At 38.5% G+C, this 15,168-nt stretch overlaps 1 protein-coding gene across 1 annotated transcript in view; it reads left to right on the top strand.

Moving 5' to 3' along the window:
- The window catches only part of CLNK (cytokine dependent hematopoietic cell linker), a 50,380-nt gene that overhangs the window by 12,604 nt on the left and 22,608 nt on the right, over positions 1–15,168 (top strand). Inside the window, exons 2-6 of the mRNA XM_048047111.2 lie at positions 3,826–3,897; positions 4,891–4,940; positions 10,609–10,649; positions 13,089–13,251; positions 14,972–15,051. Of these exons, the coding sequence (XP_047903068.2) occupies positions 3,826–3,897; positions 4,891–4,940; positions 10,609–10,649; positions 13,089–13,251; positions 14,972–15,051 (406 nt within the window). The remainder of the gene's footprint in view (positions 1–3,825; positions 3,898–4,890; positions 4,941–10,608; positions 10,650–13,088; positions 13,252–14,971; positions 15,052–15,168) is intronic.

Here is a 15,168-nt window from a genome sequence, read left to right as displayed (position 1 = left end):
CTGAATGTGTGCCACAGGCAATTTGGAGTACAGAGGCTCCATGTTAGCCTGTTAAAGGTTCTAAATAACCCTGCTCAGATGTTCTTCCCATGTGTACCTCCTACCCACCACTGGCATCAGTCCCAAAATTACTGTTTCTGCCCCTAAGTGGGATGGTAGCAGTAGGAAAGCTCTCCCGCTGCCCTTCTGCACATAATTATGGGATTCAGGAAAAGGAAGATTTGGACTCACATCCTCCTGAGCTCCAACGGGAGGCCAGGCGGGGTGTATTCAGGCACCCAAAATGTCAATGCATCCCTGCATTGAGGCAACTTTGAAATCGTCTTCAGTAGTGAGCTAGCCCAATCAAGCCAGATTCATGATCTCTCTTATTTCCTGTCACTTCCAAAAGTGAGCTAACTCTCTTCCATGCACTCCGTGAGAGGTTTTTGTGAGTGTTCTCTGCTGTTAGATTTAAACATTACTTCTGCCCTACTGACTTCAGTTGTGCTTAATCAGGGCCACAACAGCAGTAGCCAAGCCTCCTCCTAAGCCAAACCCTACTGCTAGGTAACGTCTGTAGAGAAAGATGTTACCAGAAAATGAGTGAACAGTATGATGCACTTTCAAACCACCTCATAACAGAATGGCCTTGCGATTGCAACATCCCGAAAATCTAATCACACTGCCATGTGCAGTGCACACAGCACATTTAGACACAATTCAGGAAACAAACTGTGTTTTGAATGACACCGTCCCTTATTAATTGCCCTGGTAAACATTTTTATTCAGAAAATTACTTCAAGGTATGGATTGGGATAATCAGAGTGAAAAACACTAGGATCTTTCTTTTGTGTTAGGTAGACAATAAAATGTAATATTTATCTCTTTGTATAGTAGTAATGATACGAAGATTGCTTTCTCGTTCCACGGGCCTGACAGGTACCTAGGTTTTCACACCAGGGACTGACCCCCTTCAGATGTCTACAGTTATCACAGGGTTGCATACTCCATGATTTCCTCCTTTCCTTCTAACCAAACTTTATTTTTGCCTTCAGCTTATTGTTTTGTTCCCTATTTGTTGGTGGCATCCACATCTTTTCTTGTTTTATGCATTCTTTGACTTTACGATTGTGAATCATCCAGCACAGCGAAGATCTATTCTTTGAGACGAGCTCTCACAAATTTCTGCCAAAACAAATAAATATGCAAATAACTGCAAAAGTAAGTAACTACGGAAACAAATAACCACAATAATGTTTAACCAATAGGGAATTGCTTCTGAATACTTTGGGATGAATGATGGTATTTACAATCTCTCGTGAAGAAAAATTTGACGCAGGAATATGGCAGGGTGTTTGGAATGTAGTAATTGATGGAACAAAGCATCAGGCAATATTGAACTGCTTCATGTAAAGTATTGCCTGCAGAGGAGAACCGATATGATAGCTATTTTTGTTCTTCTTATTTCACTGCTGAAATAGAAGAGAGAGAATAAAGGTAAGAAGAAAAGGATTTGTCTCTCTTTTTACCGTCAATATTTCAGCTACTGATTTAGTCATTCTTTACTCCTGGCAAGTAAAATTTACCCTAGTAATTATCCCCTTAAATGCTGGGAAGTAAGTAAACTTCCAGATGGAGTAACATAGCTACAACTTCTGTGACTCTGGGAAATTCTGAGATTTTGAAACAGGAACTTTTATACATCCAATTCGTCATGAATTAGTCATAACTTATTGCAAGAGAACTCATCAAGAGGAATTCAGCTGATATTAATGTAAATGTTATTTTTATTGCTTTAGGTGCTCCATTACAGTTTGTCTGCAGTAAAATATTAGTCAACCATCACTTAACAGGAAGTCTACCCTAGATTATCTTCTTGGTATGTCTTCTGGCCATACACAATGTAACCTGGATCTTGAGCTAAATAGGTTTTGCTGATCTCTCTGTGCCACTAAAGTGCCCTGTCAAAGACATGCAATTTAGGTTTCTGTATCTGGTCAATCTCAAATGAGTAATAGATGAAAAATGTTCTAAAACGTAGCCAGATAAATAAATTCTACATATCCCTTACGTTAGAAGTGAAAGGGTTTTATAATGCGTAGAAAAAAAAAATGCCTTTTGCAGGAGGGAGAAAAGTCACTGTATTATTGACCAGAGAATGAGGAAAATTCCATGAAAGCAAAAATGCATTGGCACTGTAATTAGACACAGGGATTTAAGAAATGGCATATCTGTATTTTAAAGAAAAAAATGGTGAAGTGGGCTTTTTGTAATCTTTCTGGGCAAGGGAGGGATTTTGTTAACATAGGTCACCCAAAAAGCGCAGAATGTCCCCACGATCTGAACCCATGATAAGCTTCTGACAAATCCTGTACCATTAACAGTATTAGTTACCTTTAACATGTCTGTGGTTCTGAAAGACTTATGTAGGTAACCATCAAAAGAGGTATTTAACCTCAGTGCTGCATCTCACATGCAGAAAAAAAGCATACAAAGGGGACTAAAATAGTTCCCTGCTGCAGGCAAAGGAGAACTTGCAGAAGGTCACTTTTCAGGTGCATGTTGGGAAATTCACCATGCAGAAAGGTTGGTGACAAATGCTGCAAATTCAAGCACAGAAAAATTGCATTCACTGTATTTTATAACATTTATATGCAGTAGGCATTTGCATTTGGAATAGATACTTCAGTAAATGGAATTGGGGAAAATTTTGCAGAGAATGAAATTGTTCTCTTAAAGGAAAAACAAAAAGTTATACATGAATGATAAAGAGAATAGAGCTGACAGAAATCAGTTACCTGTTGTATTTCTGACATTCTAGAGAGATAACTCAGCAGTAAAAATTTAACCATTTACACTTCTGGTGGCTGGGGAATACAACAAGATTTTTAAAAGTCTTGACTGGCAAACTGAGAAAAAGGCAATGTCCAAAATTCTCTGCAGTTATAGCCACTGTTCGAAAATATCTCTCATGCCAAACAAAATCATGTCTTCTCTTTGTATTTGTGACCATTAGTATTTGCACACTGACAGAAAAAAATATTTATCAATGTGTACATTCAAATATTGATTAAAGGATTTTTATTTTTTAAAATGAATTTTGGAGCATGTTTATAAGGAAAAATGAAACTTGATTTGGCAATACTAATTATAGGATCTATGAACTTAGAGTAATTAGGGCAGGACTGAGCCCAAGTGAAATTGTTCAAGAGAACATGACCAACTTGACTATCTGTAGGCATTATTTAGCAAGAAAATCCTAACTCTTTTGCTGCAAACACTGAAGTCTCTGGTAGTTAAATGGTAAAAGTTGAAATCTTTTCAGTGTTTCAAATTAGTTTATTTTACATGAGTAAAATTATGTAATCTGTTTCTACATAGGGCTCAAAAGCAACCAGAAGTGGGGGACCAAGAGAACAGGTCTCTGGTACTTTGATACATACATTGCTGGTGTTTAGCAAGTGTTTTAGTATCAAAAGAGATCTTGGATAGGTGCCCTGTGTTTTAATTCCTATTCAGCTATACAAGAGTTTACTAAGTACCGTACAGTAAAGAAACCAAAGCACTGGATGCAGGAATTCCTAGACTCCCATTCTCTCAGCAGGAAAACACTTTAGTTATAGTGTTTGGGGTGTTTTGTTTTGTTTTTTACAAATCAGAAAGAAAGAAAGAAAGAAAGAAAGAAAGGTCAGCAAATATATTCCACCAGAGGATGGAAATGTTTGAGGTAGAAAAAGCAATAATTTACATAAATGTGTTTCCCAGACTTGAAAATTTGAAAACTCACTTTTCTTTCCCATTTACTGCTACTTGCTAACAATAGACTTTGTTCAATTGTGTCAGAGCTAACAGGAAAACCAGAGTACAGTGCCTGACAGATTCAAACAGCATAAAGAAAACTATGCCAAAAAATAGGTAAGTGAATAAATTACCTTTTAAGGCATCCATAAGTAACTTTAATAAAAGCCGTAGTATTGATACGCCCATGTTTTAAGCAGCAGACAGCAAAGACCAGATGAATCTAGTGCGGTTTACATACTGCTCGCTGAACAGGAAACCACTCAGCTTCACTCTGTTCAAAAGCTGCTGCTAACCTAAATTATGTTGTGATTCCAAGAGTGGGGCACTTGAAGCTCAAAGTTTTACACTGATATTTTTGCAAACTTTAGGAAGTTCCAAGAATGGGTCATCAGAAAGTAGGTAAAATAAGTGTGTATTACTGTACTCTTGATGTGAAACCTGTCAGCATATTCATTGTAAAATAATAATTCTTGTTGTTTCTGAATACTAATTACTGTTACTGTGAAGATCTATATATGCTGCTGGACAGAGTGATACAAAGTCCAGCGGGTAACGAGGGTGATGGTGAGAAAACTGTCGTCCACAACACCAGGGTTAGGTCAAGACCTGTCAATGCATTTCTTCTGCACTCAATATATCTCATATATTCCCTGTGTCTGAGTAATAGCAGGATTGAAGAATGCCATGTCAGAGTTGGGGGAAATCGTGATACCTGTGGGGGTTGGCAGAAGGGGAAGGGCACAGCTGCATGCTAAAAGGAAGGTTTAGGTCCTATCTCTCCAAGCAAATTCATCCCTGAAGTGATATACTGAAGATGCTGTCAATAAGGCAGTTACAATATTTATGCCTAAAATTAATATTAGCAATATCAGTAGAGTTCTCTTTAATTGCACCAAATTTGGGGCTGTAAATGATTAAAAAAAAAAAAATAGTACAGTTTGACCAAAATTGTTGAATTTCCATGTCTATTGAATTGTTTTTCAAATGTAAATTGTTATTCTTGCAACTTTCATTCATTCTGTTATACTAGATTGTATGTAAAGTTCAATAGAGCAGTGGTAATTTCTAATATTTAAATTTATTTATTTATTTATTTTATGTTCTTAGGTCTTGTCCAAACATACTTGCAGAAATGAATCTGGAAATACATCCAAAAGGTAAAATTCATTCAGTACTGAAAAAAAAAAAAAAAAAGAGTGCTATAACATATCTTTTTACCTTACTGTTTATTCAGTCAGTGATGGTTTCTAGTATGCAAGGAACAAAGGGCCAGAACATTTTAATGTGATTTAAAAAAAAAAAAAAAAAAAAATTGTAAGAAAAAAAGGAAAAGAAAGCTAGCTTCTTGGATACCCACTAATGAAGAAAAAAAAAAAGAAAAAAAAATAAGAAGGTGTTTATTTCCAGGCTGCTCCAAAAAAATGTTGGCTTCATGATGTTATATACTGAAAAAAGCCACACATAAGTTATCTTCTTGCTGGAAACTGAAAATATTACATTGGCTGATGACTTCTAGAAAGCAATTGAGGGAATTTAAAAACTCACCTGTTTTAAAACAATCACTTTTGTTGTTGTTCCAAAACAGTGGGACAATGACACAGGAGCTCTAAATGTGATTCCATGACAGTTATGGTCAATGTTAAGCATGTGTTTAATTCCCATTGACTTCATAAGTAAAGTATTGCTTCTTCTCAAGTCAGTGGAAAATGATACCGTATTTCACAACTTCAGCTGAGCTTAGAGATATTTAATGCAAAGCATATAAAATTATCTAAGTAAGTAAGTGCAAATCTGTTTAGTATACCATATATTTATTGTGTTATGTGAAGTTTTCTTAAATGTATATCAGTACAATACAGAAGATTTAGATTTAAGTCTGGAAAAAAAAGTAAAAGTGGTTCTGGGAAAATAAAACCCAACAGTCTAGCATCTTACTGCAGGTCTTTTATTCCCTCTGGATAACTGACATATCACAAAAGCTTAACATAACTGGCATTTATTCACATACCTTTTTCACAGTCTCTGAGGAGAAGCCTGCCTAGCCTTTTCCTTGGTCCTGGAATTAAATCTGTGCAATTTATGAAGGTTCTGCTTGTCTTGCCTAGCTCCTCTAGAGGCTAAAGGAAAATGCCAAGTATTTTACACAGTACTTTTGGACCTGACGGAAAAAAGTGACACTGAAAATTCCTGTGAAGGTTCTTCCTTGCAGTATTCCATCCTTTTTTTTTTTTTTTTTTAATTTCTTTTTCCTTCTGTTGAAGAGGTTAGGAGACACCCTGTAAGTATGACAAGGTTTATTGAAACATAACCCACAACACTTTATTGTTTTCTGTCACTTGCTGAAACACCACAAAAATGACTGAAAAAACCACAGCACATTCACAGACCCACAGAAGTCTGTGGGGATAGATTTATCTTCTGCTTTCTCATTTAAATATGGACTAGATTTCTGACATTAGATTTACATGCACGAATTGTTAACCAGTCACTCTTTTGGTCAGACTTTTTTTAGGTCACATTGAAAAGCAAGCTAGATGGTCACAAAATGCACACAATTTTATTCCGCTACAAAGTAAATAAATTTAATTTCTTCGCTTTTGTCCTTTGACAAGGACAAAAATGTCCTTCTCTATCAGCTGGCAGAAACACACCCACACATATGCCATAGAAATCCAACACCTTACTGTTGTTACAACTGGTATACTCCACCTATTAATTTCACAGAGGATGCAGTGAAGCAACAAGAAATTTTAAGACTGATTATGACATGTTCAGTCTCTATAGCTTGAGGAAACTCCCACCAGTTGCAAGTTGTTAACTTCACTGAAAAAACATTGATGTGAGAATGTCCACCTGATTGCAAACTACCTGACACAAAGATGGAGAGAGACTAAGAGTGCTGGCGTTGTTCAGCCTGGAGAATAGAAGACTCCAGGGAAATGTTATAGTTAGTTGCTTTATGTTACAGTTAGTTGCCTTTCAGTAATTAAGTGGGCATACAGAAAAAATGGAGAGAGACTTTTTACCAGGACCTGCTGTGACAGGACAAGGGGCAAGAGTTTTAAACTGAAAGAGGGTAGATTTAGATTGGATATAAGGAATAAATTCTTCGCTATGAGGATGTTGAGGCACTGGAACAGGCTGCCCAGAGAAGCTGTGGATGCCGCATCCCTGTATCACAGTATCACAGATTTCTAGGTTGGAAGAGACCTCAAGATCATCGAGTCCAACCTGCGACCTAACACTAAGTACTCCACTAAACCATATCGCTAAGCTCTACATCTAAACGTCTTTTAAAGACCTCCAGGGATGGTGACTCCACCACCTCCCTGGGCAGCCCGTTCCAATGCTTAATAACCCTTTCGGTAAAGAAGTACTTCCTAACATCCAACCTAAAACTCCCCTGTCGCAACTTTCGCCCATTCCCCCTCGTCCTGTCACCAGGCACGTAGGAGAACAGACCAACCCCCACCTCTCTACAGCCTCCTTTAAGGTAACTGTAGAGAGCGATAAGGTCGCCCCTGAGCCTCCTCTTCTCCAGGCTGAACAAGCCCAGCTCCCTCAGCCGCTCCTCGTAAGACTTGTTCTCCAGACCCCTCACCAGCTTGGTCGCCCTTCTCTGGACTCGCTCGAGCACGTCCATGTCCTTCCTGTAGCGAGGGGCCCAAAACTGAACACAGTACTCGAGGTGCGGCCTCACCAGAGCCGAGTACAGGGGCACAATCACTTCCCTACACCTGCTGGCCACACTGCTTCTTATACAGGCCAGGATGCTGTTGGCCTTCTTGGCCACCTGGGCACACTGCTGGCTCATATTCAGCCGACTATCAACCAATACTCCCAGGTCCTTCTCGGCCAGGCAGCTTTCCAGCCACTCATCTCCCAGCCTGTAGCTCTGCTTGGGGTTGTTGCGCCCCAGGTGCAGGACCCGGCACTTGGCCTTGTTGAACTTCATGCAGTTGACCTCAGCCCATCGCTCCAGCCTATCCAGATCCTCCTGCAGCGCCTTCCTGCCCTCGAGCAGATCGACACACGCACTTAGCTTGGTGTCATCTGCAAACTTACTGAGGGTGCACTGGACGCCCTCATCCAGATCATCGATAAAGATATTAAAGAGGACCGGCCCCAGTACCGAGCCCTGGGGGACACCACTAGTGACCAGCCTCCAATCAGATTTGACTCCATTCACCACAACTCTCTGGGCCCGGCCATCCAGCCAGTTTCTAACCCAGCGAAGCGTACGCCAGTCCAAGCCCCGAGCAGCCAGTTTCTTGAGGAGAATGTTGTGGGGAACGGTGTCAAAAGCCTTACTGAGGTCAAGGTAAACCACATCCACAGCCTTTCCCTCATCCACCAAGCGCGTCACTTTGTCATAGGAGATCAGGTTCGTCAAGCAGGACATGCCTTTCATAAACCCATGCTGACTGGGCCTGATCGCCTGCTTGCCCTGCAAGTGCCGCGTGATGACCCTCAAGATAATCTGCTCCATGAGCTTTCCTGGCACTGAGGTCAAACTGACAGGCCTATAGTTCCCCGGGTCTGCCCTCTGGCCCTTCTTATAGATGGGCGTCACATTGGCTAGCCGCCAGTCAACTGGGACCTCCCCCGATAGCCAGGACTGCCGATAAATGATGGAAATCCCTGGAAGTGCTCAAGGCCAGGCTGGATGGGGCTTTGAGCAACCTGGTCTGGTGGGAGGTGTCCATACCTGTGGCAGAGGGTTGGAACTAGGTGATCTTTAAGGTCCCTTCCAACCTAAAACATTCTACAACTCTGTGATTCTGTTCTCTTTTATACCTGTACAATAGGGAATAGAAGCCAGGGAATTGGAAGTTCCAGGGCAATATATATAGTAAACAGCAGAAATTGTCTCTCCCTAAGTGGTGAGTCTCTTTGACAGTCTTCCACCACCCAGATGGCAATCAGCACTTTTCATTCTGCAAACCCAATATGTCTAGCGTAGTTGACAAAATGAAATATTCATCCTCGCTTCCAAAATGTCATCCTTAAATAACAGGAGGAGCAGTTTCTGTCTGGTTTGCACTCCTCAGCTAGCACAGAGCAAATATTTGGGAACTCACCTTATGTAAAGGGAATGCCCACAGAATAGCACAACTCTCTCTCTCCCTTCACTGGCATTGTGCAAAGGGCTGCAGTTCCTCCAAACTGTGGTGATCCTTGGGTAACAGAATAGATTATAGACTAACCTGGACATCAATTTGTAAATCAATGTTAGATATCAATAAATCGACCCAAAGGCTCACGTCAGCCGTTTTTTGGCATTAAGCATGAAATGTGCATCAATAACTTTGATGTTTACCACTATTTTTCATTTATGTTGTTCACTGTTACTCTGTGGGAGATAAAATGACCATTTTTATTAACAGATGTACAAAAGTGACAATTTAAAGACACTGACTGTTTTTTCATTGTTATATTGTCACCATCTAATTATCCTATCATCTCCATCGGTTTTACTCAGTGTCATTGATTTAACTGGCCTTACTTCTGATTTACACCAGCATAACAAAACAGAAAATCAGATAACTATTTTGCATGAATAATTCTCCTCCTTGTCAATGACCCTCTGAGTAGAGACAAGAGCACTATGTACATTGTATAAATGAACATTGAATGCCATCTGCTGGGGCATACAACACTCTGCAATACCAGGCTTATGTGCTTTTCAGACCTTAAAAAGAAAAACATAATAATAATAATTAATAATAATAATAATAATAATAATAATAATAATAATAATGGAGCTGGTAAAGACTGGCTTCTCTTAAAACACGTCTGGAAGGGAGGGCTGTGGCATGCTGCCCATCCTTCATATACTTGCACAGAGTACTCATTGGGTCTTGTTTTAACTCTCTCCTTGGCATAGAAGAATTTCAGTCCACAATTCTCCCTTCCTTCTAAGCATTAGATCACGTTGTAATTATGTTAGTCTTGATAGAACCTTCATTCTCTGCTTTTGAAACCAGGCCATTACGTAGGCACAGGTGTGAGGTTAGTGAGGCTAAAGGGTCATTTCAACAGCTCAGAACAAGAGCACTTACTGCGCAAGGACATACTATGGCCATTTTGCATTTACCAGTCACCACATTAAATGTGTAAACCAGGTTAAGGGTGAAAATAAGGACTCTCTTCTCAAGTGAACACACTGTCTTGTTCACCAGCCCCTTGGCCCTGTAACATGCTTTCTTGGCTAAACCATGAAACAACATCTATGGGCAAACAGTCACCAGCTGGAACAGTTTACATCCTGGTAGATGGAGTGCTCTTATCTTGGGAATCATGGCTCTGAAGCTTCTCAAGCTGAAACCAGTCATATCTCCAGGGCAAGTGCTGCAAGTGCTGTGCTATTATCACAGAAAAGACATCAGCAGAACTCCTTTTCTCATTCAGTCTTGAAAGCAGGAGGCCACATTTGTTTGCACCACTAAAGGAACAAGATATGTTTCTATCCAGAAGAGGGATTTCCAGTCCAGGATCCCCAAGCTCAACACTTGGAGTTCTGCCCTAGGCAAGCAAAACTCAGAAGAGAGGTAGGAGATGGAGCACATCCTTCTCTGAGTGTTTTCTGTGGGTGCACTTAGAGAAGCTAGTGGTTGTGGATCCTATTTCTACATAGCTAGTTCCTTGTGCATTGTATAGGTCAAAAAACTCTTGGGTGGATTTGCTTCTGCTTCTTTGTATCAGTCACTGATCTGTAAAATACTGTGCCATTGACAAATTTTTATTACTCTATGTAATCTACTAGTTATTGTATCATCTTCTACAGAATGACATCTGCTGACATTTTTTCTCCATTTCATACAGAATATGAGAGAAGGAGTGTTCCCACTAATGCACGTTGTTCTGTAAGTACCATGCTGTTCTTCCTAGCATTTTATATTTCTTTCACTTCTAGATGTGTGCTAATATTCTCTTGGCTACAGCACCGGTAACAGAACATGTAGTCCTCACTGTTAATGTAAAATAAAGCATGAGATTTTTTTAATTACATAGGATAACTTCAACTTTGTTTTAATGGGAGCTAGATAAGTGAAGTCCATCTATGGTATGCATCTAAAATGCATCTTTATCATAAGATCATGCAAAATTAACAGGAGTCAAGCTGAGCAAGTATGTAAATCATAAACTTTGAGCTTTAATACAAAACCAATGCAAATAAAAGCTGAAAAGATAACAGTACACATTTCAATATCTTCCAACTTGTATCTGAAATATGGTTTTGAGTTTCAGCTGTTAGGTGATGCATAAAAGAGTGCAAATACCTTACAAGTTACAGAAAGATGAAAAGAAAGCACAGGTCCATTGCATAATGAAGAAGTTAAACAAATAAATGATGACAGAAGAAGGCTGCTGTAATTGATACTGTGGCTGCTTCAGGTTTTGTAGAAAGCTTAATTACATTCACACACTATATGGATTTAATAAAAACTAGAAGGCAGTAATGGTGAAAAGCAGAACAAGGAAAGAACTGCTAGGAGAATATTTATTTATGCGAAAGCACTTAAGGAAATATTTGAAGTAATTTCTGAGATATTAATTTACTTTGCCAAATAATCTTTGGGAACTCTTCAAGGAGTCATAGGTTCCTAAAACAGCGGAGAACAGAGGTAACATCAATTTCTTACAAGTAAGAAAGCGGTTTCTGAGGGTTCATTGGATACCTGGAGAGACTATTACACAAAGTCAGTTTGAATGCATCTTTTGGAAATATTAAGTATGTTTATTAAAAAAAAGCTGTTAGTGTGAACACGAAGAACCATTCATTGAACCAAAATAATTTTTTGGTAGAAATATGAGCATGCTGGGGAGAAAGAAAACAGTAGATGTGATATATCTTGATTTTTGTTAGGCCTTTGACAATTTGTAGGAGACTGTCTCACAAGCAAACTGTGGAAACCTGGCCTAGATTAATATGTATAAAGTGTTTGCACAATTGATTGGAAAAATATCCACCCTCAGTCTAGTTCACAGTGGGCCTGCTGCTAAACTGGAAAGAGTTACCCAGAAGAATACCCTGAAAATGCAGGTATCCTGCAGGGGGAATGTCTAGCGTGTAGTGGTATTTTTTTGTGCAATATGTACAGTTATAAAAAGGCATACCTCACCCTGATATGTACTGTCTAAAGCACTATATTCTTGGATGTCCACGTGATGTTTTCATCAAGCTGTGTACAACCTGGAGAGAGTTTCTAGGAAGGTAACGCTGGGGGTATGAGGTTCAAAATCCTTTTGGGGATATAAGGTTCAAAATCCTTTGAGTTGTCTGAGCACAGAAAAGCTTTAAGCTAAAGCTTTAAAGAATTGTTCTTGTTTAGTCTAGGAATGAAAAGACTAAAAGGAAATATAATTATAGACATTAAACGTAATAAAGGTTGAAATAAAGTGGATAGTAATCAATTTTTGTGTGTGTGTATGTGTCCTTGGAGTGTGAAACAAATTGGCTTAATTTGTAGCACTCAAGAGAAAAAGCATTAACTGAAAGGATAGTTAACTAGTGGAAGAAGACACCTCAGGAAGCTATCGATTCCCTATTACTAGCAAATTCAAAACAAACATCAGAGAATATCCAAGTATGCTGTGAGTGGGTGGATGTACCTATACTGTCTCCAGTAGCAAAACATTATTAACTGAGCTGCTGGGTGCCCTCAGCTGAGTTGATATGGTAATAATCTCAGCTATGTGCTGCCTGTGCATTTCTCCTCCAGAAGTAAGCCAGCAGTGATGTCCCAGCATGTAAACAGTGAGTAAGAAGTGTGGAGCAGGACTCCAGAAAGAAATCTTGAGCAAACCTGGTCCAAGTATATAGACAAATCCAGAGACATCTTGAGTCAATTGGACTGCTAATTTGCTAGCATGAAATCCCCAAAACAGTGCATGCGTTTATTTTAAAGCATGAAATTTGTGATGAGCTAGTTGATATATTCTTGCAAGTGACATATATATGTAAACAGTCAGTACAATACAAACACCACATGGATAATATTATGAAAGGCATAGTTTCAAATGTCTGCAATGATCATAAAATTAAACACTCTCAATGCATTTTCAAGAGTGCTGACAGGGAGATTTAAGCTGCTTCCCAAAAGGATATTGTACGAATCAAAATCAAAAATGTAGAGCCTCAAAACTCTTGCTCAATTACTTTTCAACCCTTCAATTTCCATCAGAAAATGTACGATGTACCAAAATATCTTGTTCTGGCCATCACCTATTTCCAAATCTGAAATTAATCTTGAACTTAAACTTATTTGCATTATCTGTATATCTCTACCTCTTTTATCCAGGACAAAAATTTCACAGGGGAGGATCGGGCTGACTTCAAATCATGCTCTAATCTATATGAGAAGGAAGAAGATGATTATGAGACAATAAATTCTTCCACTCTGGAACCCATACATACTTTGAGAATCCTTCCTCCCAAACCTGTACAGGAATCTGAATATGCAGGTATTTTTTTTCTTTTTTCTGTTTGCTGAAAGCAGGCCAAACCTAAACATAAACAGGAACAGCACACATTTGGTTTTATTTCATTCTTGGTATTTATTTTAATGGTATAGTTTAATTGAAAAAATAAAGCACCAGTGAGCAGGATCAAGAGAGGAACTTTGTCTGCAGTTTCATATTCACCCCCTTTTTCCATTAGAGTATGTTAAATCAATACTTAGATGCTGCTTTTTGTTGGTTTTTTTGTTTATGTGTTTGTTTCATTTTGGTATTGCTTTCATGGAAGAAATTCTATAATCCCACCTTCTAGAAGAAATTTTATAATCCCATTTGCAAAAACTGACTAGTCAAATCTACAACCTTTACAGAAAAGCTCACTGCTATTTAAGCCTAGAAACCTTTAAGATGGAAAGCATATTAAAAAAAAAAAAGTTTCCTCCAGATAAAAATTTGCAGATGGATGAATGCAGCACTCTTTTAAAAGATATTTTCTGCTGCTTTTAATATCAGTAATTAACAATTACTTTGAATGTGTTTCTCAGAAGGTATTCTTAACTTTACAAGATAGCTGCATTAGTCAAGTTTTAGATTACTAAAGCAATCTGAAGTCAAATTTAATAACTGAACATGGCTAGAAGCCATGGATTATAGAGATTCTAAACTATTTTCAAAATAAAAAGTACAAAAATGGAGGAAATCCTAGATGAGGAAGAATGGAAAACAGAAGCCAAACACAATCTGAATTTACAGGATATGTGTATACATATATATATATAAATTTGCTCCGGTTCCCACCAAAATTTGTGAAGATTTTTCCATTGATTTTTATATGAGTTTGATGTCTAAACAAATAAATGGCTTTTTATGTGAGAACTCTATCAGCGTGTGAGCAGATCACAATCAGTCTGAACATCCAGATATTCTACATAATGTTCCAAAGAGTCATTTGGGCATTTTGTTTGGAAAAGAATTATGTGGGTTAGAAAAGATTTTACGTCAACAGCCAGTACCTTCTGTGGTTTATGTAACTGTCCCGAAATATCAAAAAGAAACTTTTGGTTTTTATGGTTTTGGAGAAAACACATTCAGCAAAAAGCTGCCTTTTACCTGCATGTTATGCCCAGTAACTATGATGTAGCATTGATACAAGAATGATGAAAAGGTACGAAAATGTATTTCAGAAAGGCAGAATTCCATGCTACCGTCCCATTTTGCCATCTTTCCTAGAAAAATAAAAATGCCCTTGAGATACAAAGTAATGACTTGAAAACATGCCAGTTAACAATCTGCGCATTTCCTTTAGAGGGCGATAAGTGCAGTATTTATTAGAGGCTAAAGTAAAAATTAAGATGTTCTCTGGAGACCCCCCCCCTCCACCCCTTGCTAAACCCAAACAATCCATTCAAGAAGGCTGTTGGCATCTCCAAGAACAAATGTTCCAGTGAAAAACAGAATCACTGATATGTTCGCAGCCTACATCAAACATCTGCCTTAACTGTGCATCAGCTCACAAAGTCTTTTTTTTTTGCTTTTTTTTTTTTTTTTACCACAGTGAGGTATGCCTCAATACCATTACCAAAATAATGTGGAAGTTCAGAAAAGACAAAATGAAAATGCTATAAAAATGGCATCACCTGACCTCATAAACATGTTCTGAACCTATTCATATTGAGACACAGCATCACCGAATTACTAAGGTTTACTTTTTCTTCCTCTTTTACAGACAAACGTTATCTGATGCCTTCAGGTATCACTTCCGAGATGAGCAGCCAGCACCCCTCTCAGTCACCTCAATACTTGGCTGTAAGTAAAGACCTTAAACCCTGTTCACAAATGTTATTTCCTCTTTTCTGTAACATCATTTAAAGCTACAAGCGGTCCAGTCAAAGTCTTAGCCACATAACATTTGATTTTTTCCAA

This window comes from Anser cygnoides, chromosome 4, assembly GCF_040182565.1.
Source record: "Anser cygnoides isolate HZ-2024a breed goose chromosome 4, Taihu_goose_T2T_genome, whole genome shotgun sequence".
NCBI classification, from domain to species: domain Eukaryota; kingdom Metazoa; phylum Chordata; class Aves; order Anseriformes; family Anatidae; genus Anser; species Anser cygnoides.
The sequence above is the reverse complement of the archived record's forward strand: the minus strand, read 5'-3'. Positions and strand labels throughout refer to the sequence as shown.